Consider the following 24,645-nt stretch of genomic DNA (forward strand, 5'->3'; position numbering starts at 1 on the left):
TTCCCTCGCTGGATGAAGCCCAACACCTTCAACGCAAAAAGGTACCTCCATGTGCTTACCTGCATAATGTGTTTACTTGTTCGTGTATAGCGCGTCGCAGTAGGCGCTGCAGGGAATGCGGCACTCGCCCAACGGGGTCTCATCCGTGCGCTATTGGAGGCAGGCTGTGTCGGGAGTGACGGAAGGCGCGACACGCACTCCGGCGATGCGCTAGTTGCCTACAGCTGCCACTCGCTGATCTCTCCCCTCCAGTCCTGTCAAGAATCAAGATTGCCATCCTGCCAAGCCTATAACGACTACAGAACATTCACTGCCTGCTGGCCTCGTACCGTAGAGGATTCTATCGAGACATCTACGCATCATTCCTCCCCCGCCAAGCCCGCCTCCTCCTCTTCCCCTACTTGTACACCCCGCAGCACGGTGACAATGGCATCGGACCGCCGCTTCTCCACCGCCAAGGGCCCCAGCTCCAATGGTACGTACTAATGTGCTTGGCCTTGGTGCCGGATTCCCTGCTTCTAACGATGCCCTTGATACAGAGCTCAACTCGGCCATTCACCGCCAATTCCGTGAGGCTCACGAAGGCCACAAGCCACATGCTGGCCTCGACCCATCCCGAGCCTCCACTGGTGTCGTGTGGACGACCGAGAGAGCCTACGAGTATGGCTTTCTCGACGAGCCCGAGAAGTGGGCCAACTTAGGCCAGGGTGCACCGGAGGTCGACGACAGTAAGTCTCGTCCGAGTCCGTCGTGGATCTGATGCGACGAGCGTGGTGTTGATCGAATCCAGACATCCAAGGCTCCTTTCCACGCCCGTCAAGTATCGAGGTGTCCATGCAGGGCCGCGAGTATGGCCCAACCGCCGGCATCAAGCCGCTACGCAAAGCCGTCGCCGATCTCTACAACGCTCACCACCGACAAGGCAAGGCCTCGCAGTACACGTGGGAGAATGTGTGCATCGTGCCAGGCGGCCGCGCCGGCCTCATCCGCATCGCGGCTGTCATCGGCAACGCCTACTTGGGCTTCTTCATCCCCGACTACACCGCGTACAACGAGATGTTGAGCCTGTTTAAGAACTTCGCGGCCATTCCCATCCCCTTGAACCGCAAGGACTCCTACCACATGCATGCCGAGAAGATCGAGGAGGAAATCCACCGTGGAACATCGGTCATCCTCACTTCGAATCCGAGAAACCCTACCGGCTTGATGACGCCCAACCCTGAGCTTGCCCGGATCCAGGACCTGTGCCGCGACAGAGCAACGTTGATCATGGACGAATTCTATTGTGGCTACAACTACTCTACCAATTGCGATGGAACCGTCATCAGTGCCGCCGACAATATTGAAGACGTGAATACAGACGATGTCTTGATCATCGACGGCCTCACCAAGCGTTTCCGTCTGCCAGGCTGGCGTGTTGCCTGGATCGTGGGGCCGAAAGAGTTCATCAAAGCCATCGGGTCTTGCGGCTCATACTTGGATGGCGGTACCAATGTGCCTTTCCAGGAAGCCGCCGTGAAAATGCTCGACCCTCCAAAGGTTCGCGCGGAGATGAAGGCGCTCCAAACTCATTTCCGCGACAAGCGCGACTACGTCCTCAAAAGGCTGAAGGAAATGGGCTTCACCGTGGGCTACTGCCCGGACAGCACCTTCTACTTGTGGCTCGATCTCGAACAACTGCCGAAAGAAATCAACGATGGGCTCAACTTCTTCGAGGCGTGTCTGCAGGAGAAGGTGATTGTGGTGCCCGGCATCTTCTTCGACCTGAATCCGAGTCGTCGTCGCGATCTCTTCGACAGTCCGTGCCACCATTTCGTGCGTGTATCGTATGGTCCAAAGATGGAGACACTCAAGGCCGGCCTCGACGGCTTTGAGAGGATTTTGAAGAAGCACAAGGCTTTCGCAGGCAAGTCTACTTAGTCTTCTGTCGTTGAGCCAACGCAGACGTGAGCCGATTGAACTGGTTACGACCACTTGGGTTGTGCCAGGGTTTCAGTACGAATTGTTGGAGGTGGCAATAACGAACTAGATATAGCATGATCGCTACACTTGCACCTATGCTTCTGAATGGCTGTAGTCGACCGTTGTGAATACTGCTGCCTCCACGCCATTCGAGACTGCTTTGTACCTTAGGGGACGCATCGCAGTCTGTAACCCTAACCCTAGATCTTGGCGTCCCCGTCATCACCCTTGAAAGCTCAAACCTGCCACTCTACCTCGCTCATCCACTCCCTCTTCATCGTGCAAGAGTCCCAGCATCCCGGACGGTGGCCCGAAAGCACTTATCAGGATGGCGAAGAAGGAGTCATTGTTCCGCTCGGCGGACATGACGCTGACGCAGCTCTATGTGGCCAACGAAATCGGACGCGAGGTTGTCTCTGCGCTGGGAGAGCTGGGTGCCATGCAGTTCCGAGACGTGAGTGGCCTTGAGTCTGAGATGCGCTCATGACCGTTTAAACTGACGCAGAGCAGCTCAACCCCAACACCACCGCCTTTCAGCGCACCTTCACGCAAGAGATCCGCCGCCTGGACAACGTGGAGCGTCAGCTCAACTACTTTCGTACGCAGATTGAGAAGAACGGTATCGAGATGCGACCCATCTACGAGTTCAGCAACACAATGGCTGCACCGACCGCCACCGAGATTGACGAGCTGGCGGATAGAAGTCAAAGTCTGGAGCAGCGCATTCAAAGCCTCAACGAGAGCTACGAGACGCTCAAGAAGCGCGAGAGCGAGCTTACCGAGTGGCGATGGGTACTTCGCGAGGCTGGAGGCTTCTTCGACCGGGCTCGTGGGCAGACGGAGGAAATCCGGCAGTCGCTCGAATCGACGGACGATGCCCCGCTCCTCCGAGACGTCGAGCAGCAGGCCAACGGCGCTTCCGAGGGTGGCCAGCAACAGAGTTTCAGTGTGATGAACATTGGCTTTGTGGCCGGCGTCATCCCCCGAGAGCGCATGGGAGCTTTTGAGCGCATTCTATGGCGAACCCTTCGTGGCAATCTCTACATGAATCAGTCCGAAATCGCCGACCCCATCATCGACCCGGAAAAGAATGAGGAGGTGAACAAAAACGTGTTCGTCATCTTTGCCCACGGGAAAGAGATCATCGCAAAGATCCGCAAGATTTCGGAAAGCTTGGGCGCGGACATATACAGTGTGGATGAGAACAGCGAGCTGCGGAGGGACCAGATCCACGAAGTCAACAGCCGTCTGCAAGATCTCTCCAACGTCCTCGGCAACACCAAGCGCACTCTGGACGCCGAACTTACACAGATCGGTCGGTCGTTGGCCGCGTGGTTGATTGTTGTCAAGAAAGAGAAGAGCGTCTATCAGACCTTGAATCGCTTCTCCTACGATCCCGCCCGCAAGACTCTCGTGGCCGAAGCGTGGTGTCCCACCAACATGCTAGGCCTGGTCAAATCCACCCTCCAGGACGTCAACGAGCGTGCTGGTCTTTCCGTCCCCACGATTGTCAATCAGATCAAGACCACCAAAACACCGCCTACCTACAACAAGACCAACAGGTTCACTCTTGGTTTCCAAACCATCATCGATGCATATGGTACAGCGAAGTATCAAGAAGTCAACCCCGGCCTGCCAACAATCGTCACTTTCCCCTTCCTGTTCGCCGTCATGTTTGGTGACTTTGGTCACGGAGCAATCATGACTATGGCAGCCGCGGCGATGATCTACTGGGAGAAGCCCCTACAACGAGGCAAGCAGGACGAACTGTTCGGCATGGCGTTTTACGGGCGTTACATCATGCTGATGATGGGCATCTACTCCATGTACACGGGCATCATCTACTGCGATGCATTCTCAAAGGAGCTGAGCCTCTTCCCGAGTATGTGGCAGTGGGACTTTCCGGATAACTACAATCCCGATGATCCAACAACTGTCAAGGCCACGAGGGTGGAGGGATACACCTACCCGTTTGGCCTGGATTGGAGGTGGCATGATGCGTCGAATGATTTGCTCTTCAGCAATTCATACAAGATGAAGTTGTCCATTCTTCTTGGCTGGGCACATGTAAGTTGCGTCGAAGCTGGGTGCACGAAGTTGGAGCTGACTGACACGTTGTAGATGACATACTCGCTCTGCCTGTCCTACATCAACGCGCGCTTCTTCAAGACTCCCATCGATATTTGGGGCAACTTCATTCCCGGCATGATCTTCTTCCAGGGCATCTTCGGCTACCTCGTCTTCGCAATCATCTTCAAATGGAGCACCGACTGGTACGCAATCGGGGAGAATCCACCCAGTCTATTGAACATGCTCATCTATATGTTCTTGCAACCCGGCACGATTAGTGACGATGTGCGACTGTATTCCGGCCAAGGCGGCGTACAAGTGGTCCTGGTGCTCCTCGCGGTCTCGATGGTGCCCGTCATGCTCTTCCTCAAGCCGTTCTACCTACGGTACGAGCACAACAAAGCGCGTGCGCAAGGCTACCGCGGGATCGGTGAGACGACGACCGTGTCGGCCTTGGAGGATGATGACGAGCCACGGACTTCCGGAGGTGACGGACAACCCAACGGACGGGCATCATTCGAGTCGGACATGGACGGTGGGGCAGTGATCACTCAAGCTCTCGGTGACTCGGAACACGAAGAATTCGAGTTCAGCGAGGTCATGATCCACCAAGTCATCCACACCATCGGTATGCTATCAAGACGTGAACCTAACAGACCGACCGGCTGACCTGCTTTATAGAATTCTGCCTCAACTGCGTATCGCATACGGCCTCGTACCTCCGCCTCTGGGCATTGTCCCTGGCTCATCAGCAACTATCCAAAGTGCTGTGGGACATGACTCTCAACAACGCCTTCGGCTTCGACGGGCCCCTCGGCATCTTTATGATCTTTTGCTTCTTCGCCGTCTGGTTCGCGCTCACGATTGCGGTGCTGGTGGTGATGGAGGGCACCAGCGCAATGTTGCATTCCCTACGTTTGCACTGGGTCGAGGCAATGAGCAAGCACTTTATCGGCGATGGTGTGACTTTTGAGCCGTTCAGTTTTAAGATCATGCTGGAGGATGAGATGACGGAGTTGAAGTAACACCTATGTATGCGCGGAGTGTGAATAGAAGTGTACAAAAGAGGATCCTACGGTGTCCTTGACCGACTGCCTCTGTATGTCATCGATGATGCCAGTATTACCTACATGTACCGTCGACAAGCATGGGGAGGAGAGGAAGCGGCACGCTGGCAGGACAACTGCACTCGCGGGAGGTGTCGTTGGAAGCGAGGTCGATCAGCCACACCAGCTTAGCCACAGCACCCACAACCCGCAGGCACTACATTCAGGCTTCCAACAATCTTGACCCATCTTTCCCTCCTTCCCCTCCCACACCTCTAGGAGTTCGCAGAGCATACAATGTAACCTCCCATATTGACACTGAGGTATCTCCCACGTATTCTGGACAACAGCACTCGCTGCTCTCCCCACAGCTGCAGCCCATCCGACACATCATCTCCGCTCCGCAATGTCTACCCCCGGAATCTCCAGCAGCTTGCCGACGACTCCAGATGGAGCAGAGACGCCCGACAGCGGGCAAGACCAGAGGGATGCCGAGATAGTGGATCGACATCTGCCTGATGGTTATGCTGCCACCTCGGATGCGCTGACGTACGGAGACGAAGACCCTGCGCCCACTCCGGCATCAGAGGCGAGTGAGCAACCCGTGCAGTCCTCTCTCACCCTGCAGGGCGGCGATATGCACCGCGACATTTTTAAGATCAAAGCGCGAGGCGTGCGCCCCAGACGCTCCAACACCTTCTCCGCCATGCACAGCCCCTCCCTTCACGCCGTCGATTATCGTAGCGTGGCCGAGCAGCGGCAACCGCAGGGCTTTCGCCGGCAATACATCCAGCAGCAAGCCTTGAAACGCTCGATGAGCGAAGCTGCACTCCCAATGACCGGCAACTTTGTGTCCTTCCTCGAGCTGTATGGGAGCTTTGCGGGCGAAGATCTCCAGGATACTGACGAGGACGACGAATCCGCTATCGACGAAGAGTCTGGTCCCTCCGAACAGCAGCCACTCCTCGGCCGGAACAAGAAGAAGCAACGCCGCATCAAAGCAGGCGATGCAGGCCCCACCAAAACCTTCTTCACTCTGCTCAAAGCCTTTGTCGGCACGGGAATCATGTTTCTTCCAAAAGCCTTCCGAAATGGCGGCATCCTCTTCTCTTCCATCACACTGGTCACGGTCTCAATTGTCACCACCATTTGCTTCACCCTGCTTCTACAGTGCCGCCAGAAGTATGGAGGCGGAGGCTACGGCGAGCTTGGTGGAACGGTCGTTGGCCCGAAGATGCGCTCCATTATCCTCGGCTCCATCACCCTCTCGCAGCTGGGATTCGTATGTGCCGGGTTGATCTTCACGGCAGAGAACCTCCTTTCCTTCCTGAATGCCGTTACATACTCTGCAAATCTGGAGCAGCCCTTCGGAACGAACGCCCTCATCGCTATCCAGTTCGTCCTTCTGATCCCCTTGGCCCTCATTCGGAACGTCTCCAAACTCGGCCCGTACGCACTACTTGCCGATGTATTCATCGGCATCGGCCTCGTCTACATTTACTACTACGACTTTTCCAGCTTGTCTTCGATCGGCGTGGCGCCGAGCGTGACATTGTTCAACCCAAATTCCTTCACCCTGACCATCGGCTCGGCAATCTTCACGTTCGAAGGCATCGGTCTTATTCTACCGATCCAGTCGTCCATGAAAGAGCCCGAAAAGTTCAGCTATCTGCTCTACGCTGTGATGTCCATCATCACCGTCATTTTCACCTCGGTTGGCGCCCTCTGCTACGCCACGTTCGGCGACGAGACGAAGATTCAGATCATCTCCAACTTCCCACAAGACAGCAAACTCGTCAACGCGGTGCAGTTCCTGTACTCTTTGGCCATCCTTGCCGGCGAGCCGGTGCAGCTGTTCCCCGCCACGCGTATCATCGAGACCAGCCTATTCGGCGAGAAGGCCACGGGCAAGAAGAGCAAAACGATCAAGTGGAAGAAGAATGCCTTGCGCACTGCCCTCATGATCATGTGTGGTGGCATTGCCATAGTCGGTGCCAGCGATCTGGACAAATTCGTGTCTCTCATTGGCGCTTTCGCATGCATCCCGCTGGTGTACATCTATCCACCGCTGCTACATTACAAAGGCATGGCTACCAAGAAGATCACCAAGGCATTCGACATATTGCTCCTGGTGCTGGGGGTGGTGGCGATGGCGTACGAATCGGTCATGGTCATCAAGCAATGGGTATCGACTTGACGGGCGAAAAAGCCCGGCTTTACACGCACATGCGAGGAAGATATCGCCGGCCGCCCTCAGAGACGTACAGTCTTATCGAAGAACAATGACAGGATCTGTTTATTCATGTTCGATTTCCTCCAAATGCTTAGGCCAGCTTGCACTGGTGCACTCGCCATGGAGAGTTGCCTACATATACATGTGCACGTGTGCTCAATGTGAGGAGTTGCCGCTACGGGGAGAGATCCGACTCGCTTTACACACAGGCCGATGTAGCCCTGCAATTGGGTTTAAGGTCGAGAAAAGCATTGCTATTTTGATAATAGTCACAGTCAAGGTGGTGCGAACGGGTGAGCAAGTGGAGGTTTATTTGGCGTCGGTGTAACGCTGCACAGGGTCCAGTGTGCACTACATTGAGTACGTGGTGGAGAGTGCGATCATCGCTGCCATGAGATATCACCTTGTCGGAACTTCACTTGCCCTCAAGCTTCACTTGTCAGTCCTCACCTCCCTCGCAGCAGGTGACTTCACTCAGCTGCCTCGCACATGCCCCTAATGGAGTGGCCGAAAGTGGAAGGCAGAGCAAGGGTGGTCCGAGCTTCTATGACGATCTTGCCCCACCGTGGGGTGTCGGGGCTGTTTGCCCTGGAATTATATTCTGCTCCTCCCTCAAACTTCTCTCAACACTTTCCTCTCTTCTGAACAACTGCCTTGTTTGCCTTCAAAGCTCGTCAATTGCACTTCACAGACACCCTCATACCACAATCCAACTCACACTCAAGCAAACACCGTCACAATGGGCAAGGTTCGTGTCGTCGTCACCCGTCTTCGCTGGCCACCAGCACATCCCTCTACATTTGGCTTGAATAGAGGTCTAATGCACCTGTGTCCAGGTCAAATACGTCCTCCTCGACTGCGACAACACTCTCTGCCAGTCTGAGAGGCTCGCGTTCGAAGCATGCACCGACCTATCCAACGAGGTGCTGAAGAAGCACAACGTTGACGCCACCTACACCGTCGACCAGCTGTTGGAGGAGTTCGTCGGCCACAACTTCCGCAACATGCTCATCGGCATCCAGAAGAAGCACGACTTCAAGATGTCCCAGGACGAGCAGGACGATTTCGTCGCCCGTGAGCTCGACGAGGTCACCAAGAAGCTGTCTGCCAAGTGCAAGGAGTGCCCCGGTGCCGACGAGCAACTGCAGTGGATCAAGGACCAGGGCTACCCCATGGCTGTCGTGTCCACCTCGGCCAAGCCTCGTGTCGTTGCCTCGCTCAAGAAGACTGGTCTCATGCGTGAGTGCCTCCAACACCACAACGTTGTATAATAATCTGACCGTGCATAACAGGCTTCTTCAAGGACGAGCACGTCTACTCCGCCGTCACCAGCCTCAACCCGCCCTCTTCCAAGCCCGATCCCGCCATCTACCTGCACGCCTGCAAAGAGCTCGGGGTGAAGCCGGAGGAGTGTGTCACCGTCGAGGACAGCAAATCCGGCTCCACCGCCGCCAAGCGTGCCAACATCCCCCTCATCGCCTACGTCGGCATCTACAACATTGAAGAGGGCAAGGAGAAGATGGACCAGATGGCCAACACCCTAACCTCCGAGTGCAACGCCATCTCCGTCATGTACGACTGGAAGGAGTTCCCCGAGTGCTTGAAGAAGGTCGAGGCCACCTTGTCCTAGATGTGGCCGGGAGACTTCAAGGAGGCTTCCGCGGAGACGTGGAGGTCCGTCTACAGATTAGCGAGTTCTGATATGAATTTGATGAGATAGAACTCAGGGCTAGCAAAAGCGGGCGACATGATTTAGATAGATGCCTCTGCAGATGACAATGAGAAGCACGTCGATGCTTGATCCCTCTCCGTTCCTCTCGTCCTAACCTGATGCTGTCGGTTGCGTGTGTACAGGGCATTCGCTGTACACCATGAAAAAGGTACGCGAATCAAGTACTTTCTTACCTGACCCATATGTCAAACGCCATTGGAGGAACAAGCTTTCGGTGACGTCGTCGCCACTCGAGGCATTGAGTGTGGACGGGAGTCTTGCGGCTCTGCATTGCTTCTTCGCATTTCCGTCTTCACAACCATCCGACATTCGCGATTTATTACTTGGAACAAATAAAAACAACGACAACAATGCCTCCAGCTGCGACTGAAACGAATGGCCAATCCAAAGATGAGAAAAACATGCCCTATCAGGGAGCGCAGCCCTATGGTATGCCCGATGATCTGGTGATTCCCAATGTCATGGACCTTGACGGAACGGACGAACGACTCTGGGTGAGTCCAACTCAATATGCTCCTTGAAGACTGGCGCGCTGACACCAGTGACCAGGTCCCTCAAGCGCCCGATGTGTGGTTTAGACCACTGCTATTCGGCACCTCGTAAGCAATCTTTACTTGTTTAACTACCTCGAGATCAATTGCAGCAATTGAGACAACCTCGCGCAATCTAGTAGGGCACTGAGCATGTTTGCTAACCTTAGAATAGGCAGGGTTACTTCGTGAACATTCTCAAGGTCAAAAAGTCGGGCGTCTTGAGCCGCCACAAGCACACCGGCACCGTGCATGCCTTCACGCTCCGTGGGAAATGGCATTACCTCGAGCACGACTGGTGGGCGACGGCTGGAGGCTACTCGATGGAGCCCCCGGGCGAGACTCACACTCTCGTCGTGCCGGAAGGCGTCGACCAGACGGTAATAGTCTTCGTCGTGTCCGGGGCATATGTGTATGTCGATCCGCATGGCAAGGCGGAGAGAATTGAGGATGTCTTCACCAAATTGCAAATGGCCCGGGATCATTACGAGAAGGTCGGCCTGGGTGCGGATTACGTTAATCAGTTCATTCGATAGATACACATACCTGGAAAGCGAGTCAAGTCGAGTGAGTCGGCCTCGGCGTGGATTACGGTGATCAGTTCATTCGATAGATACCTTACACATACCTGGAAAGCGAGTCCAGTCGAGTCACGTGAGAGTCACGTGCTTAGATGTATTATGTAATCGATGGATATCTCTCCATGCAGGCTTCAGCAACTGAATCCATGCACGCTCCATCCTCTATCTTTGTGCACAATGGCTCAGGCATCTCATGCACGCTCGCTGTATCGCCGCCTCCTACGCGAACTCCCGTCTCGCTCCCCTTCCACCCTCGCCAACCCATCACCACTCCAACGCCACATTCGAGCCGACTTCCAAGCCGACACCTCCACCGCCTCTCTCCAACACCAGACGCAAAAGTCGGCCCAAGCCAGACTAGAAGAAGCAGAGCAATATGTGCAGTATCTCAAGGCACAGCGAGTGTACACGACGTTGCTGGAGAGATACAACCCGGGGATGAACATGGAAGAGGAAGAGCGAGTGCGTCTGACGGCCAGGCGGGTTGGCCTGGACTTGCCAATCGAGTCGATGCCTCCCGACGGCAAGGGAAATTGAAACCCACCTTGCTTCGGCAGCCAGAGAACGTGTTGGTCTATGGAGCCACTTTGGGCTCACCAATCTCAAATACTTGTGCAGCTGCTACGCCAATTATGATGCTTAGCGACGGCATCTGCTACACTGGCCAATTCACCCAGACACATCCCACCATATATCGCCATCCGGAACTCAGACCGTACCACTGCAGCCTGGACTCGATGCGGCAAGATAGCACAGTCCCAACTCCCCCGACTTCTCAGGTGGCCGCGGCTACGCAGGCCTACCCAACGGACACCAAAGGCGAGGCTCTGTGGCATTCACTCTCGCTCGAGGTCCGCCATAAGATATACCGTCAGCACCTGCTGCACTACCCTGGACGACCGCCGCCATTAACTCGTACGTGTCGTACATTTCGAGGGGAGATCTGGGGCCTATATATTTCCGAGGAGTCGCTCTTCATTAGCTCGCGCCAACTGCAAGGCTTTTGTTTTCGGTGTCGTCTCACCGGTCTATCACCGTGAGTCAAGGACACGCCCAAAATCCTTCTTTGTTTCAAGATCTGCTCACAGGAAGGCTAGCTTCATCAGCGGGTTGCGGTTCGATTTGTGCATCACAACGACGGAATGCACCAGCGGTCAGGAAGTGCGTGCCGCCTGTGTCATCGCAGGCCAGGCTGTCCAAAACGTTACGCGCTTGTGCTTCTACGTAGACAGTGGCGAATTTCTCGAAATCGTCGAGGTCTTGCTCCAGACTGGCGTGTTACTACACCAGTTCCCTCAGCTACAATGCCTCGCAATCAATGACAAGCAAGTTGGACACACATCTGCGATGACTACCGATGTAGTACACTCCATCATTCGCGACAAGATCCAACGCTGGCGGACGGCAGGAGGATTTTTCATGGGTCTCATACCAAAATGACAGCTATTGCGGCGGGCATGGTGTTTCCATCGGGTTTTCGTGGAAACACAATCATAGCTTGAGAGGCAGATTCTAGTCTCATCTTTCCCCTGACATTCATAGCGATAGTCTGCTCATGCGGGTACCGATCCATGTGATAGTTCTCCAGCACGATGCATACCCGATCCAGTCTGCGCCGATTCAATGCAAGAAGTAGACGCGCTAATCTCTTACTCTGCCACCCATACCGCGGCCATTCCCATGCCAGTCCCCACGCACATGCTCGTGACACCAATCTGCTTGCCTGTACGCTTCAGCTCATACAACAGCGTGCTGACCTGCCTGCTGCCCGTACATCCGAGAGGATGACCGAAAGCAATGGCACCTTGACAAGTCAGCATGCTTGCATATGACAGGAGGAGAATGAGAATGCGACTTACCACCTTTCGGGTTGACCTTCTCCATCGGAAGACCCAGCTCGTTGACGCACCATAGGCACTGCGATGCAAAGGCCTCGTTGATCTCAAAAATGTCAACGTCGTCCTTCGATATCCCGGCTTTCTTCAAAGCCTCGGGAATAGCCTTCCATGGACCGATTCCCATGAGAAGAGGAGGCACTCCGACTACCGACGCAGCAACGAATTTCCCCAGAATCTTCTGGCCAAGCTGTTCCGCGGTGCTTCGCTTCATGAGCAGTACGGCTGCCGCGCCGTCGGAGACTTGCGACGCATTTCCCGCGTGAATGGTGCCGTTCTTGTGGAAGGCGGGCTTGATCTTGGATAGGCTCTCGGAGGTGACTTCTCGGACGCCGTCATCGCGTGACACGGTGATTTCGGTGGTCTTTCCGGTTTTGGGATCTTCGGATTTGACGGTGAGGGGCACAATCTCCTCATCGAACCAGCCGTTTTTCTGCGCGGCGAGAGCCTTTTGGTAGCTGTTGGCGGCGAAGCGGTCCTGATCTGCTCTGCTGACGCCCTTGTCCTTCGCCATCTGCTCACTGAGAACTCCCATGGGCACTTTGCACTCCGCGGCGCTTGCATTGTCCTCGAGGAGGTCGCTGAATTCTGTCACTGCTTGCGGGCCATACTACGTCGGACGTCAGCACTCTTCCTCAGCGGCGCATATCAAATGGCTATCAACTCACTTGCTGACTCATGCTCTCGACGCCTGCCCCGATGCCGATGTCGATCATGCCAGACTTGATGGCGTTGGCAATCTCCACGCACGCCTGCAAGCCGGAGCTACATTGGCGATTCAAGCTCTTGACGGCGGTGGAGGCGGGGAAGCCGGCGGCAAGAGCGGCGGCGCGAAACTCGGTGGCACCTCCGCCAGGGGCGAGGACGGAACCGACGGAAACATCCTCTACCAGGCTGGGATCGATGCCGGAGCGCTGAATGAGATGGGTGAAGACGCCATGCAGCAGGTCGGCGGCAGCGGTGTCCTTGAAGCCGCCTTTCCGGCCTCTGGTGATTGCAGTGCGGAGAGCAGCGGTGACGACAATGTCATCTGGCCGTTTCTCCAACAGGCCTGCCCGTCCGCTTGGGTTCAGGTGGGAATTGATTTCGAGAGCGCGGCTTTGGGCGGAAGACATGATGGATGTGAGGTTGTAGGGAAGCGCGTGCACGAAGCGTGAGGGAGCGGTAGTATTCTCGAGAGTAACGTGTTAAAGTGTGATCACCAGAGGAGTTATGTATTTATTTGGCTCTTCTTAGATGCCTCGGTGCCGAGAGGATCATGTGAAAGCAGAGCAGAGCCGCTTCCGGACCCTCCTTGCCTTCCACTCCATCAACCTAACGTGAACTCTAACCTGTGCCTCGCGTGAGGGAGTCGGGGGATTACACTGCTTTCGGCGGTGTTCCGAGGCTTTACTACTTGAGCAGGCCTGAGACTATGCACCGCAAGCACGTCGAAGGGGCAGGTGAGGTAGGAAGGTGAGGCTCCATTGCAATCGACGTGACATCACCCCGCCTTACCCAAATCACTTCCCCAGACCCCCCACTCTCACCCAAACCTTAATCGACTTGGTCGCTGGCATTTTTGGGGAAAACACCTCGACACGTTTCACCCGCCTGTCTGCAGACTTGACATCTCTCCGCACCATCACCTCCACTGAAACACCCTGGGCCGCTTAGTCCTTTCCCGAGATGCAACACCATTTCTTGCACGCGCCACGGCTTCGCAAGTGAAAGCCTCAACCTGTCCTGCTTCACCTCCTTCACCACCACACAACACCCCCCACTATGCGGCGGCGATCATGGCTCGACGACTTCGTCTACGACATTATGCTCTGGATCTCCAATGTCGTCGTCGACCTCTTCTTCCGTGAAGTCCACCCTCGCGCCTCATACCGTATCCCTCGCCGTTCGCCCGTCATCTTCGTCGCCGCGCCTCATGCCAACCAGTTCGTCGACCCGCTCATCCTCGGCTCCACCGTCCGACATGACGCCAAACGCCGCATTTCCTTCCTCATCGCCGAAAAGAGCATGCGCCGAAAGTTCATCGGCCTGGCGGCCAGCCTTGTTGGCTCGGTGTCAGTGGGCAGGGCATTGGATCTGAAGAAGCCGGCCCAAGGGAAGATCTACCTGCCCGACCCGGATGGTGACCCCACCTTGGTCAAGGGCAAGGGCACGCAGTTCGACGACAAAAACATATATATGCCCGGCGGCCTGCTCGTCCTGCCGAGTGTCAACAATGCTTCAGCCAATACCGAGATTAAGGAAATTCTCGGACCCGACGAAATCAGACTCAAGCATCCCTTTGCTGGTGACGTGGCATTCGAGCAGCTCACCGGACGTACACCGAATGTGAACGGCAATGGAAACGCGTCGGATGACGAGGCAAAAGGGTCTTCAGACTTTGAGGGCACCAAGTTCAGCGTCGCCCCTCACGTCGATCAAAGCAAGGTCTACGAGCGCGTCTTCAAGAAAATCAAAGACGGAGGCTGCATCGGCATCTTCCCCGAAGGCGGCAGCCACGATCGCACCGAGCTCCTGCCCTTAAAAGCCGGCCTCGCCATCATGGCGCTGGGTGCGCTGGCCGAAGATCCAGACTGTGGCGTCACCATCGTGCCGGTGGGCATGAACTACTTCCACCCCCACAAGTTCCGCTCGCGCGCCGTCATCGAATTCGGCAAGCCAATCACCGTCGATCCGGAGCTCGTGCAGCAATACAAGAACGGCAATCGGAGGGACGCCATCAGCCGCGTGCTGGACACTGTGTACAAAGGCCTCCAGACCGTCACCACCCTCGCCCCCGACTACGACACCCTTATGCTCATCCAGGCTGTACGTCGATTATACAACTCCAAGGGCAAGGAGCTGCCATTGTCGATGGTGGTGGAGCTCAACCGGAGACTGATGAAAGGTTATGCGACATACAAAGATGATCCGCGCGTCGTCAAGTTGCGGAAGGATGTGCTTGACTACAACCGGACGTTATTCGGCCTCAACCTCCGCGACCACCAAGTCGGCTATGCCAAGCACCCCTGGTGGAAAGTCATGTTCCTCCTCACCTGGCGCGTACTGAAGATCTCCGCTTTGAGCATCGCCGTCCTCCCTGGTACCGTCCTGTTTGCGCCCGTGTTCATCGCGGGCAAGATCATTTCCATCCGCAAGTCCAAGGAAGCGCTGGCAGCGTCGACGGTCAAGATCAAGGCGAGAGATGTCATGGCCACGTGGAAGATCCTGGTCGCACTCGCCCTCACCCCGATCCTCGATGTCACATACACCAGTCTGTTGACGTGGTGGACGTACTACAACCGAGTTGGGGGCCGGGTGCCACTCTGGATCCCACTGTGGTCGGTGTACGTCTTTGGACTCATCTTCTTCCCCGCCATGTGCTTCATGGCGCTTCGATTCGGAGAAGTGGGCATGGACATATTCAAATCCCTGCGCCCGCTATTCCTCTCCATCAACCCGAGCTCCAGCAACTCTCTCGTGCAACTCAGCAAGCGGCGTGAACAGCTCGCCCACCGAATCGACGACCTCATCAACGATCTCGGGCCCGAGCTGTTCCCCGACTTCGATCGAATGCGCATCGTCCCGGATCAGGAGGATGAGGACGAGGCAGGATCATCAGACTCGGCAGGACCCGCGACACCCGCGCAGAGACGTGACGGCAGCGACATTGATGTCCTCAACCTCCCCCCACCCACCCCTCCCGGCCTGCACTTCCAACCACTGCACGCCTCGTCTATCCCGCGCAACGAGAGCTTCAAAAACATCGGCTCGGTCGGTCTGTTCGCATCACGACCAGGCACGCCACATACTACTAGGAGTAGGAGTAACAGCGGATCGGAACCAGCCCTGTCTGGGACGCGGTTCGGGAGCGGCCTACGAGGCTTCACAGCCATGCACGAGGCTGCGCCGGTCTCCAAGCCGGACTTGGAGGAAGTCAGTCGAAACCTGCATGCCGCCATGCGGGAGCGCGGACGTAGGCGGACCAGTGATGCGGAGGGCTGGGTTGAATTTGAGCGGACCCCGTCGCCAACGAGTGAGACAGACGGGGAGGGATTACGGATGGGAACGAAGAAGAATGTGTGACGAAGCACGCGTCCGACGGCCTCTTGTGATGAGTGTAATTACGACGGTGGATGGAAAATTCAACATTGATGACAGTGCCTGCCGCTATCAGAATTGACTACCTCCCGCGCTTCACGTCGTGATTCAGATCTCGTTCTTACATGTATGCAGTCGTAAGAGTGCCATGGACTGCGAACTGATTGGCCCACGCGTGACGCGCTGCACTCTAATAGTCAGCCCGACAGTTGACTAGAACACTGCCCGGATTCAGTGCAGTACTAGACTTGCTGACTATTGACCTCACACACGCCTCTTGTATTCTCGAACCATGACACTAAGTTGCAGTCCTCGATATCGCGTTCAACTTCCGAGGCTTTTTCTTCTCTACCGTAGCGGGCGCAGGACCGGGCTTGGCCTGTCCAGATCCCCCCGTGGGATTGGCAGCCCTCTTCTGCGGTGCCACGGGGGGAGGCACGGGTTTCTTCTTTGGCGCATCCGTCGATGCTGGCTTCGCTGCCGGCGTTGGGGCCGCTGTCGGCTGCTGCTTCTGGGCCACGGTTTTCCTTTGCGGTGCCGGTGGCCGCTGAGACGCCGGCGCGCCCGTCTCTGTCCCCTGCGTAGAGGTGGCATGCGACGAGCTGATCTTGCGTGGCGGCGGCCTTTTTCGTGTGTGCTGTGTCCGTTTGATCGCGGGCGCGGCATCCTCTTCGCCCTCGACGACAAAGTGCGCGTCGGTCGGCTCCTTATTGTTGACGTCGGTTATGTCTTGCGGACAAGCGCTCATGACGACCACCACGTCCCGCTCGGCTTTGAGACGCACGAAATCGTTCTTCTTGCACTGTGGCTTCGCAAAGTCGATGTCGCCAGCCTCGTCCCACGGGATGTTCATGAAGAGGTTCAGGGGCGCGGGGACGGAGTTGATTGTGAGATCGGCGCCGACGCCTTTTGCACCTTTGAGGCCAGCGCGTTTGTTGAGCTCCTCGAGGGCCAACACAAGGTTCTCGGCGCAGGAACCGTGCTCCTGAGCAGATTGAGGTGAGTTGGGGCTTTGGGACGCGATTCAACTGCCTTGCAGACTTACCTCCCAATTCTCCACCCCAAGGCCTTTGTACCTCGCAGGATCACACGCCGGAATCAACGTGTCGTGAATGCCGGACGAGGAGTCCTCAATCAAGGTCAGAAGTGGCTCGCGAAAGTTGGAGACGAAGGTATCGTTGACCTTGGGCCGCAAATGCAACGTGGCGGCGCGGGTGTGTTGCATGCTCATGTACTCCATCGGCGCCGCATTGGCCGCATTCTGCGCGTTCCAGGCCTGATAGCCGGCAAAGGTCGAGCCGCCCCAGCCCGAACCCGTCAGAGCTGCGAGGCCTGTGTAAGCTGGGTCAGTGCGAGAGTAGTACGGGGGAGTGATTTACCGCCCCAACCTGCTGCTCCGACAGGCGTGCGCGAGAAGTCCTGCAGTTGTTCCATGTAACTCTTGTTGGGATCGCGCTTGTGCTATGAGTGGGCAGTCAGTCGCAAGGCTGTGCAGGGTACCGACACGTGCACTACTTGCCAGGGAAGCAAAGCCAGATACTGTGTTCTTTGCAGTTCCGGGGATGTAGTTACTGATGCCCTTGCCGGAGGGGAAGTAGGAGCTCCACGTGCGGGAGTTCTTTTGTTGCTCCGTCTCCGTGTCTGCGCTGCTCTCTTTGGAAGCATCGCCTTTCGACAAGGGCCAGATCTTGGTGGGCACGTAGGATGCCCAGGTGGAGCTCTGCGCTGGTTGGGCATTGTCTTCTTCCGCCCGCGCCTGCTGCGTCGCCTTCTCAGCCTCTTCTTGACTGGGTAGATCAGCAGGCTTTTTGCTGGTCTTGGAAGCGGTCGGCTGGGAAGCGCGTTGCTTGGAGGTCTTTTTGGCCTGCTGTTCCTCGTCAACCTGGCCTTGATCCTGTTGTTGCCCTTCCGGTTTGGGGTCAGGTTTGGGCAGTGCAAAGGCCCATGTATCGATGACTTGGGTGCCGGAGGTATTGACTATCTTGATGACTTGGCCTGCTGGGACAAAAGTGGCCGTGGCATGGCGAGCGGGAATGAGCTGCAAGTCTGCCATTGCGAGCAGACTTCATGTGCATACAAGACAAGGCTGAAGAGAGGCGGATTGGAGAGAGAGGAAAGAGGCGCCTGTGGCTGACCACCTACTCCGTCGCGTGTATTTGAATGCTTGCAGCGAATGGCAGCAAAACTTGGTCAAGCGGGTGGCGGAACAACGTCACTCGACGCTCATCCTGCTCGCGGCCTGGTGTGGCTGATGGGCAGAATGTGGGGAAGAGCTGGACGACATGCGCTTTGTTGGGTGTGCATGGGTGCGCGGTGTCGACGACATCCTGGCGCGCGGCCGTCTTCACGCGTCGCCGAGCGCCCTTTTGACGCTGTTTGTCTCGCGAGCCCGCCGCGCGACGGCCAGCAGCACGTGACGCTGGATGCATTCGGCACGCGGAGGCTCCGTGCAACGATTACCACCGACTAGGCTGAAAGGCAAGCGCCACTGAAGCAATTCATTTCCCGGTCTCGACTCCGAATGTGCTCCACTTGCGGTATGGGAGTCCGAATCCCCTGCTGACCGTCAAGGCGACGCCTGGGTTGATTGGGTGTGTATATGCGGTTGGTGGGTCATGCGCGGAGCGCACTCCGTGGAGCGACGGTGGAAGGTGCATTTTAGTGGGACGCGAAGGCTCAAACGTGCGGCACGAAGAAGGGCCAGGTTTGCTGTGCGCGGGCGAGGCGGCGCGAGACTCGACGTACTGCGATCTTCGCATGACACCATGCTCACCTCTCCGCATGTGAACGTGAGAGCAGCGAGCTTGTCGCCACCATCCACCCTCCTCCCTTCCCCGCTTCCCGAAGTGCCAACGCGCTGAAAACGGCTTAACAGAGCCAACCCGCGGCGCCTTTGTGTCTGCCCTCACACCTGATGGGGCGTGTTCCCCGGTCACCGCCATGTCCGAGCAAGATCCTTCCCCCTTCTTGTCCATGGCAGGCTCCCACGACTACGCGGAGTCCAGCACCTCGTCCCCCCGATCCCGACGCTCGACCGTGCGAGTGGCGTGCAATGTACGTGAGCCCATGCCGACCCACGCGACAGATCGAGCCGGGCATGACCGCCAACTAACGTGACGTGCAAGGCGTGCCGAGCGAAGAAGATCCGGTGTGACGGCCAGCGCCCGGTGTGCGGGTGGTGTGCGGCGCGACCAGGAACGGTGTGTGTGTACGATACGGGCAGCTCGGACGAGACGCGATCTGCCGCGCTCCGGCGAGAGAACGAGAGCCTGAGGACGAGCCTGAACCAAGTCAACAGTCTGTTGCAGCCGCTGTTGACCCTGCCCGAGGAAGAGAGCATCCAGTTGCTCAAACGCCTCCGGTTAAGCAGAGAGCTTGATGTGAGTTCTGTGACGGGCGGCACGGATTCGTATTGGGGAGGCGCGTCGATCGAGCAGTCCCCGCGATTCCACGACAATCTGCGAAACCCGGAAATGGACGGTGTGGTGTCCATGGGTGCAGGGATGTCTGGTTCGTCTTCCAGGCAGTTCCTCGACCACTCGCGAGGGCCGGATGTGGACGGGACAGTTCCCATCGGCGCAGAGGTTCCCGTGTCCGCTTCACGTAGTGGAACCGAACGGCGGCAGCAGCATCAGCAGCAACAACACCAACAACACCAACCACAACAACCACAACAATCACAACAGCCGAGCCATCAGCATGCGCACTTCAACTATGGGTAGACAGTAGCGACGACGCGTAGGCTCAGCACTACGCGACGAAAAGCCTTATGCTTATACATTGTACCAACCACCGTGACGATTTCCGACGCGACGACCAACCGGGTCAGCAACAACGAGGACGACACATGGATGACGACGGGATAGCAAAGAGGGAGGGAGGGGGAGCTGAGAGGAGGATACCGTATGTAGCTCGACAAGATTCGTGTATCGAGCTCAGAACTTTGGCGGGACTCTGTTGCTAAACCTCGTCTTGCCGTATTTCGATATGCTGTGGTGTAGTATGTGCCAATCTCACAAAGACAATGGCAGGCTGCCAATCCGTTACGAGCGGGAGGAGAGGAGGGGTGGCGTTGGTGTGGTGCAGCCTTGCCACACCTCCTCGACTCCACGTCTCTCTAGTGCACGTGCTAGCGCGCACGGCTTCGGCTCGGGTGTTGCCCCGTTCCTCCTTCACGCCTCTTCATCATTCTCTTCAAGCCTTTTTGCATCTCATTTGTGATTCTCCCTCTCGCGAAGTGTCGACTCTCGCTCGGCCTCGCGAGGGGTTTTGGGTGTCGGACGAAGGACGGCTTGGAATGGCGGCGTCGCCTACCGAGCTCGCAGCGTTGGAGCAATGGTTCCGTGCAAACCACGGCCATCTCCATCCAGGCATCCACCTCCAGCACGACGACATCTTCGGCGTGCACTACCGAACACGTGCTACCATTGAGGCCGGCGTCTGCGTGGCTTCGGCTTCCCACGCCGTCGCTCTCTCATACCTCAATGCGCTGGTCGACGAGCACTTCCCCGTCTTCCAGCAGCAGAGGCACCGCTTCCCCGTTGCTGCCGCGGGCTTCTTCTACCTCATGTCACAGTGGGTGAACCGTGAAATTTCGTTCTGGAAAGCCTATCTCGACACTCTTCCCACGCCCGAGGCCGACTTTTCCCAGCCGTTGTTCTTCGAGCAGGCAGCAGACACGGCTTGGCTGGAAGGCACCGATGTCTGGCACACCGTACGCGCTCGCGAGGAAGTGTACAGAAATTATTTCGACGATGGAATTGCCATTCTCAGGCAAGAAGGGATAGATGTACAGCCATACACGTGGTAAGCTCGACGGTAACGAGGGTAAGTTGCTTGCGTGTGAGTATTTATTTCTCGACTAGGCATCTCTTCAAGTGGGCTGTCGCCATCTTCACCTCTCGTTCCTTCACCTCTCGTACTCTACGTCCGGAGGAGAGCGATCTCTGGACGACGTATAAATCCACGCTGGATGGCCGCCGGGAAGCTGTGCTGCTCGACATGTCTGCAGTTCCCCGCGAGGATCTTGAATTTCCCGTCCTGTTTCCGGGCCTGGACGCCGCTAACCACAACCCGAGGACCAAAGTCGACTGGGTGTTTGATGTGGCACAGTTCAGCGTCATCGTCGCCGAAACCATCGAGGCTGGAGCTGAAGTGTGCAACAACTACGGTCCAAAGGGCAACGGAGAGCTGCTCATCGGCTACGGTTTCTGCATTCCCGACAATCCTCATGATACTGTGGCGTTGACGTTGAAAGCCCCGCCCAGAGAACTGCAGTTACAAATACAACAAGCCCGCCCGGCATATCTCAACGCATGCGGTGACTGGAACTCGGAGAAGGCCACCTTTCGCCTTGGACGTCCACGGTGCGAACTGTCCCATGCCAGTCATCTGTTCTCAGAGCTCCCCGAAGCCCTGCTCGAACTACTCGTTTACATCCTTCGTCACGAACGTGGCCTGCCCTTCCACGCCATAGACGAACCTCGCCAGTACCTCGACTCGGAAGGAAGGCGTTATCTACCACACATTGCTCGCATGATAGTTCAATCACTAAACGCGACCGCCGTCCGACTCCAATCCGCCAAGCTACCCTCTGAACCCCAAAACTGCAAACAACAGCAGGCAGCGATTTACAGGCAGGGACAAGTCGACATCATCAACGCCCTCATCAATACCCTAAAGACCTACACGCGCTCTCTTCTCTGGCAGCCCTCCCCGAACCAGAGCATGCCCACCCACCCCTGCCTCATCCGTCTGCAAGATTTCATCGACGCTTCGAAATCGTCCGGCACGCTTGATGATGCTTTCCTAACGGGCATCGGCGCCAGTGCCAACACCACAGATCTCACGGAATTGCGTCTGGCGGAATGGGAGGAGGATGTGTGGGTACTTGCCCTGTGCTATTCTCATCTCGGCTCCCACCGTGTCGACAACAGTCGCAGTGAGCCGATTGACGACTCCACGGGGCATGAGCCAGGGCAAGCGGGCGATTTGATGGACATCGTCGATACTGCCGCGTCCGTCTGCCCGGACTCGATTTGGGCAAACGAGCGCTGGAGTGCAAGTTATATCGCTAGCATCGGTGGACGGATATTGCAGCATGATAGCTTCATGATCATGTGTCCGAAGCCTGGGCATGAAGAAGTTGCCGAACCCACATTGTGCGTCTATCTGGACTCATGGCCTGGCGGATAACGGTTGCAACACAATGAGCAGTGGAAACCCCGACATTGTGAACTGCAAAGACTTTCCATTCTCTGTATGACACAAATACCTAGATAAGACGCGCGACATACAAGTCACGGCTCCGTCCAACCCATAGCCTTTCGCGGTTGGGCTTACAGAAGAAGACCAACCGGGTATAAAACGCCGTAGAACGCCAGTGCACATCTCACATCCTGCCCAACTGTTGAGACGGCTGCAATGCAGTCATGCTAACTTCACTCCGCTCATAAATCAATCAGGCTCCCACCCTGCTGCCCTTGATTCTGCTGTCCCGGCGGCCGCGAGCCGAAGGGGTTTGCGCTGCCTCCAAACCCATGCGCAGGCCCTGTCTGAGCAGGAAACTGCACCGACGCGGCCGAATTTTGCGTGTAAAAGGGATTAGTGCCGGTGCGGCTGCTCTCCAGCCTGCCCATCGACCCCGCCCCGGCGGAGTTGACGAACGTGCCGGGTGCCGTGTGTTGGGAGGGGATACGCAGATCGCCAACGTTGCCAAACGTGTCTTGGCCCTCCCCGGAGGCGAGAAGAGCGTTGAGTTTGGCTTGGTAGGGGTCTTGAGGGGGCGGAGGTTGGGAGATGCGAGGCTGGGGAGAGGGCGTGCTGGCGTGGAAGGGGCTTGGTGAGGCGTAGTTGGCGATGGGATTGGGCCGGGCGTTAAACTGGTTGGTAGCCGCTTGCTCTTGCAGGGTGGAGAGCGTGGGCGCTTTGTTGAAATGGGCGTGGGATTGAACCGGGCGTTGGGTTGCAAAGGGGTTGTTGGAGCCCGTCGGCTGGGCTGCGATGGAGGAATTCGGTCCGGGACTCGAGCTCGACCAAGGATTGTTGGAGCCCGCCTGCACCACCGGCTCTGCTGGGGCCTGGGGCTGCTGAGGAGGTGCTCCAAAAGTACCGTTGTTCAGCTGCTGCGCCCAGGGATTGTAGGTATTCTGCGGCTGCAAGAATTGTTGGGACGGTTGTTGCAGTTGATCAAAGGCCGAAGGCTGTGGTTGGCCGTAGCCGTAGCCGTTCTGGAAGGGCTGCCCAGTCGGTTGGCTGTACGCATTGTTCAAGAAGCCCGTCTGCTGTGGCTGCTGTGCTCCAACCACGTTGCCGAACCAGTCCACCTGCGGCTGCTGGTGATAGCCTTGGTTGAAGCCGGTGGGTTGTGGGACCTGCTCGCCAGGCGTATCATCAAACAGCAGATCTTCTTGGTTTTGGTCTTCCAACTGTCGCTTTCTTAACTCCTCCTCTTCTTGGCTCAACTTGAGAGCTTTCTGGAAGTCGGCGTCGTTTTCATCGCCAGAGATAGTAGCCCGGCGGGCAGCCTCAGCCTCGGCCTCGTTCTTCGAAGCCTCGAGGGCGAGTCTCATCTCCAAGTCGTTGTCATCTTCACCCGCACGGCGGCGATTGCGGGCATCGGCGCGGGCATCGGCACGGGCGGTGTTGGAGCCCTCGGTATTGGCAGCTTGCGCGTGGTCATCATGGTTGAATTCTTCGAGGCCGGTGACGCGCGACTTCCATGAGCCGCGATTCGTGCGTTCGGCACGGAGACGTTCTTCGTCCAGGATCAAGGAGGTAAGTTCTTTCGCGGATTGTCGGACTACCACACTTTCAGCAGCTGCGGACGTTGATACGAAGGGAAAGTGGTCGAAGGCTTACTGGCAGCTCCCACGTCTTTGCCGCTTTCGTCGACGTAGTAGAACTCGCGCAGAGTCTTGATGATGTAGATGTTCTTCCGAGCCCACGTCACCACCAACTCGCTGCCTTCGTGCAGACAGTAATCGAGGACCTTGAGGGATTTAAGGACGTGGCGCCAGTTCTTGCCCTTGTCGTTGAGGCGCTTGTCGAGCATGTCCATGACCTCGTAGAAATCGGTGGAGCTGTTGGGGAGGTCAGCAGGAAAAGTGCTAAACGGCTCGTCATTAAGGTAGAGGAAGACACAGAGGGAACGGAGGGGAGAGGTACCTGTTGTAGGTGATGCGGGCAATGTCGGCCATGTCGGCGCCCGTGGGGCCCCATGGGTCGTTGCTGGTAGCTGCGCCGGCCGGTCAGCAAAAGGAACGAGGGCGTCCGGGGGCGAGTTGACCTACCATTCCGCACCTTCACCTGCACCGACGAGTAGCCTTTGGTCACATTCTTGACGCTGCGTATGACGCTCGACATGATGAGGGTGGGCTGCCAGGCAGCACAGGCGTATCGGGCGATGGGCAGACACGGGTGCTGGCTCGGGAGGAAGCTGAGCAGACGAGTACTAGAGTGGCAAGAAAGGTGAGGAAGACGCGAGGCGAGGGCGGTAGACGAGAGAATGTGGTATA

The 24,645-nt window shown here is 56.8% G+C and overlaps 12 protein-coding genes across 12 annotated transcripts; 9 read left to right on the forward strand and 3 right to left on the reverse strand.

The window, feature by feature from the left end:
• Positions 1 to 426: 426 nt before the first annotated feature.
• On the forward strand, positions 427 to 1,920 carry BDY17DRAFT_313550 (pyridoxal phosphate-dependent transferase; the record flags this gene model as incomplete). The annotated part of the gene is made up of 3 exons (XM_033735722.1): positions 427 to 475; positions 540 to 728; positions 791 to 1,920. The coding sequence occupies 3 exons, from the start codon at positions 427 to 429 to the stop codon at positions 1,918 to 1,920; spliced, it is 1,368 nt and encodes a 455-aa protein (XP_033585508.1).
• A 123-nt stretch (positions 1,921 to 2,043) lies between these two features.
• BDY17DRAFT_304720 (V-type ATPase, V0 complex, 116kDa subunit family) lies at positions 2,044 to 5,258 on the forward strand. Its single transcript, XM_033734760.1, has 4 exons — positions 2,044 to 2,416; positions 2,473 to 4,029; positions 4,084 to 4,660; positions 4,714 to 5,258. Exons 1-4 carry the CDS (start codon positions 2,291 to 2,293, stop codon positions 5,055 to 5,057), a joined length of 2,604 nt encoding a protein of 867 aa, XP_033585509.1. The 5' UTR covers positions 2,044 to 2,290; the 3' UTR covers positions 5,058 to 5,258.
• Positions 5,259 to 5,331: 73 nt separating this feature from the next.
• BDY17DRAFT_46159 (transmembrane amino acid transporter protein-domain-containing protein) lies at positions 5,332 to 7,663 on the forward strand. The gene has a single exon (XM_033738408.1). The coding sequence runs from the start codon at positions 5,485 to 5,487 to the stop codon at positions 7,273 to 7,275; it is 1,791 nt and encodes a 596-aa protein (XP_033585510.1). The 5' UTR covers positions 5,332 to 5,484; the 3' UTR covers positions 7,276 to 7,663.
• On the forward strand, positions 7,664 to 8,949 carry BDY17DRAFT_46160 (HAD-like domain-containing protein). The gene is made up of 3 exons (XM_033738409.1): positions 7,664 to 8,059; positions 8,148 to 8,550; positions 8,604 to 8,949. The coding sequence occupies exons 1-3, from the start codon at positions 8,051 to 8,053 to the stop codon at positions 8,939 to 8,941; spliced, it is 750 nt and encodes a 249-aa protein (XP_033585511.1). The 5' UTR covers positions 7,664 to 8,050; the 3' UTR covers positions 8,942 to 8,949.
• Positions 8,950 to 9,144: 195 nt separating this feature from the next.
• BDY17DRAFT_304726 (RmlC-like cupin domain-containing protein) lies at positions 9,145 to 10,293 on the forward strand. Its single transcript, XM_033734761.1, has 3 exons — positions 9,145 to 9,537; positions 9,593 to 9,642; positions 9,749 to 10,293. The coding sequence occupies exons 1-3, from the start codon at positions 9,394 to 9,396 to the stop codon at positions 10,107 to 10,109; spliced, it is 555 nt and encodes a 184-aa protein (XP_033585512.1). The 5' UTR covers positions 9,145 to 9,393; the 3' UTR covers positions 10,110 to 10,293.
• A 38-nt stretch (positions 10,294 to 10,331) lies between these two features.
• Positions 10,332 to 10,691, forward strand: BDY17DRAFT_258034 (uncharacterized protein; the record flags this gene model as incomplete). The annotated part of the gene is made up of 1 exon (XM_033731739.1): positions 10,332 to 10,691. The coding sequence occupies one exon, from the start codon at positions 10,332 to 10,334 to the stop codon at positions 10,689 to 10,691; it is 360 nt and encodes a 119-aa protein (XP_033585513.1).
• A 1,112-nt stretch (positions 10,692 to 11,803) lies between these two features.
• Positions 11,804 to 13,164, reverse strand: BDY17DRAFT_327753 (Thiolase, N-terminal domain-containing protein; the record flags this gene model as incomplete). The annotated part of the gene is made up of 3 exons (XM_033737727.1): positions 11,804 to 11,958; positions 12,014 to 12,659; positions 12,718 to 13,164. 3 exons carry the CDS (start codon positions 13,162 to 13,164, stop codon positions 11,804 to 11,806), a joined length of 1,248 nt encoding a protein of 415 aa, XP_033585514.1.
• A 441-nt stretch (positions 13,165 to 13,605) lies between these two features.
• On the forward strand, positions 13,606 to 16,165 carry BDY17DRAFT_304731 (uncharacterized protein). The gene has a single exon (XM_033734762.1). The coding sequence runs from the start codon at positions 13,814 to 13,816 to the stop codon at positions 16,112 to 16,114; it is 2,301 nt and encodes a 766-aa protein (XP_033585515.1). The 5' UTR covers positions 13,606 to 13,813; the 3' UTR covers positions 16,115 to 16,165.
• Positions 16,166 to 16,270: 105 nt separating this feature from the next.
• BDY17DRAFT_46235 (uncharacterized protein) lies at positions 16,271 to 18,463 on the reverse strand. Its single transcript, XM_033738410.1, has 4 exons — positions 17,649 to 18,463; positions 17,518 to 17,590; positions 17,175 to 17,461; positions 16,271 to 17,114 (listed from the first exon to the last, which is right to left on the reverse strand). The coding sequence occupies exons 1-4, from the start codon at positions 18,180 to 18,182 to the stop codon at positions 16,428 to 16,430; spliced, it is 1,581 nt and encodes a 526-aa protein (XP_033585516.1). The 5' UTR covers positions 18,183 to 18,463; the 3' UTR covers positions 16,271 to 16,427.
• Positions 18,464 to 19,069: 606 nt separating this feature from the next.
• BDY17DRAFT_327756 (uncharacterized protein) lies at positions 19,070 to 19,851 on the forward strand (the record flags this gene model as incomplete). Its single annotated transcript, XM_033737728.1, has 2 exons — positions 19,070 to 19,183; positions 19,255 to 19,851. 2 exons carry the CDS (start codon positions 19,070 to 19,072, stop codon positions 19,849 to 19,851), a joined length of 711 nt encoding a protein of 236 aa, XP_033585517.1.
• A 575-nt stretch (positions 19,852 to 20,426) lies between these two features.
• On the forward strand, positions 20,427 to 22,324 carry BDY17DRAFT_257805 (uncharacterized protein; the record flags this gene model as incomplete). The annotated part of the gene is made up of 2 exons (XM_033731720.1): positions 20,427 to 20,935; positions 21,070 to 22,324. The coding sequence occupies 2 exons, from the start codon at positions 20,427 to 20,429 to the stop codon at positions 22,322 to 22,324; spliced, it is 1,764 nt and encodes a 587-aa protein (XP_033585518.1).
• A 127-nt stretch (positions 22,325 to 22,451) lies between these two features.
• On the reverse strand, positions 22,452 to 24,641 carry BDY17DRAFT_46310 (uncharacterized protein). The gene is made up of 4 exons (XM_033738411.1): positions 24,421 to 24,641; positions 24,296 to 24,365; positions 23,990 to 24,237; positions 22,452 to 23,930 (listed from the first exon to the last, which is right to left on the reverse strand). Exons 1-4 carry the CDS (start codon positions 24,491 to 24,493, stop codon positions 22,579 to 22,581), a joined length of 1,743 nt encoding a protein of 580 aa, XP_033585519.1. The 5' UTR covers positions 24,494 to 24,641; the 3' UTR covers positions 22,452 to 22,578.
• Positions 24,642 to 24,645: the final 4 nt, after the last annotated feature.

The sequence above is a fragment of the Neohortaea acidophila genome (assembly GCF_010093505.1).
Source record: "Neohortaea acidophila strain CBS 113389 unplaced genomic scaffold BDY17scaffold_12, whole genome shotgun sequence".
NCBI classification, from domain to species: Eukaryota; Fungi; Ascomycota; class Dothideomycetes; order Mycosphaerellales; family Teratosphaeriaceae; genus Neohortaea; species Neohortaea acidophila.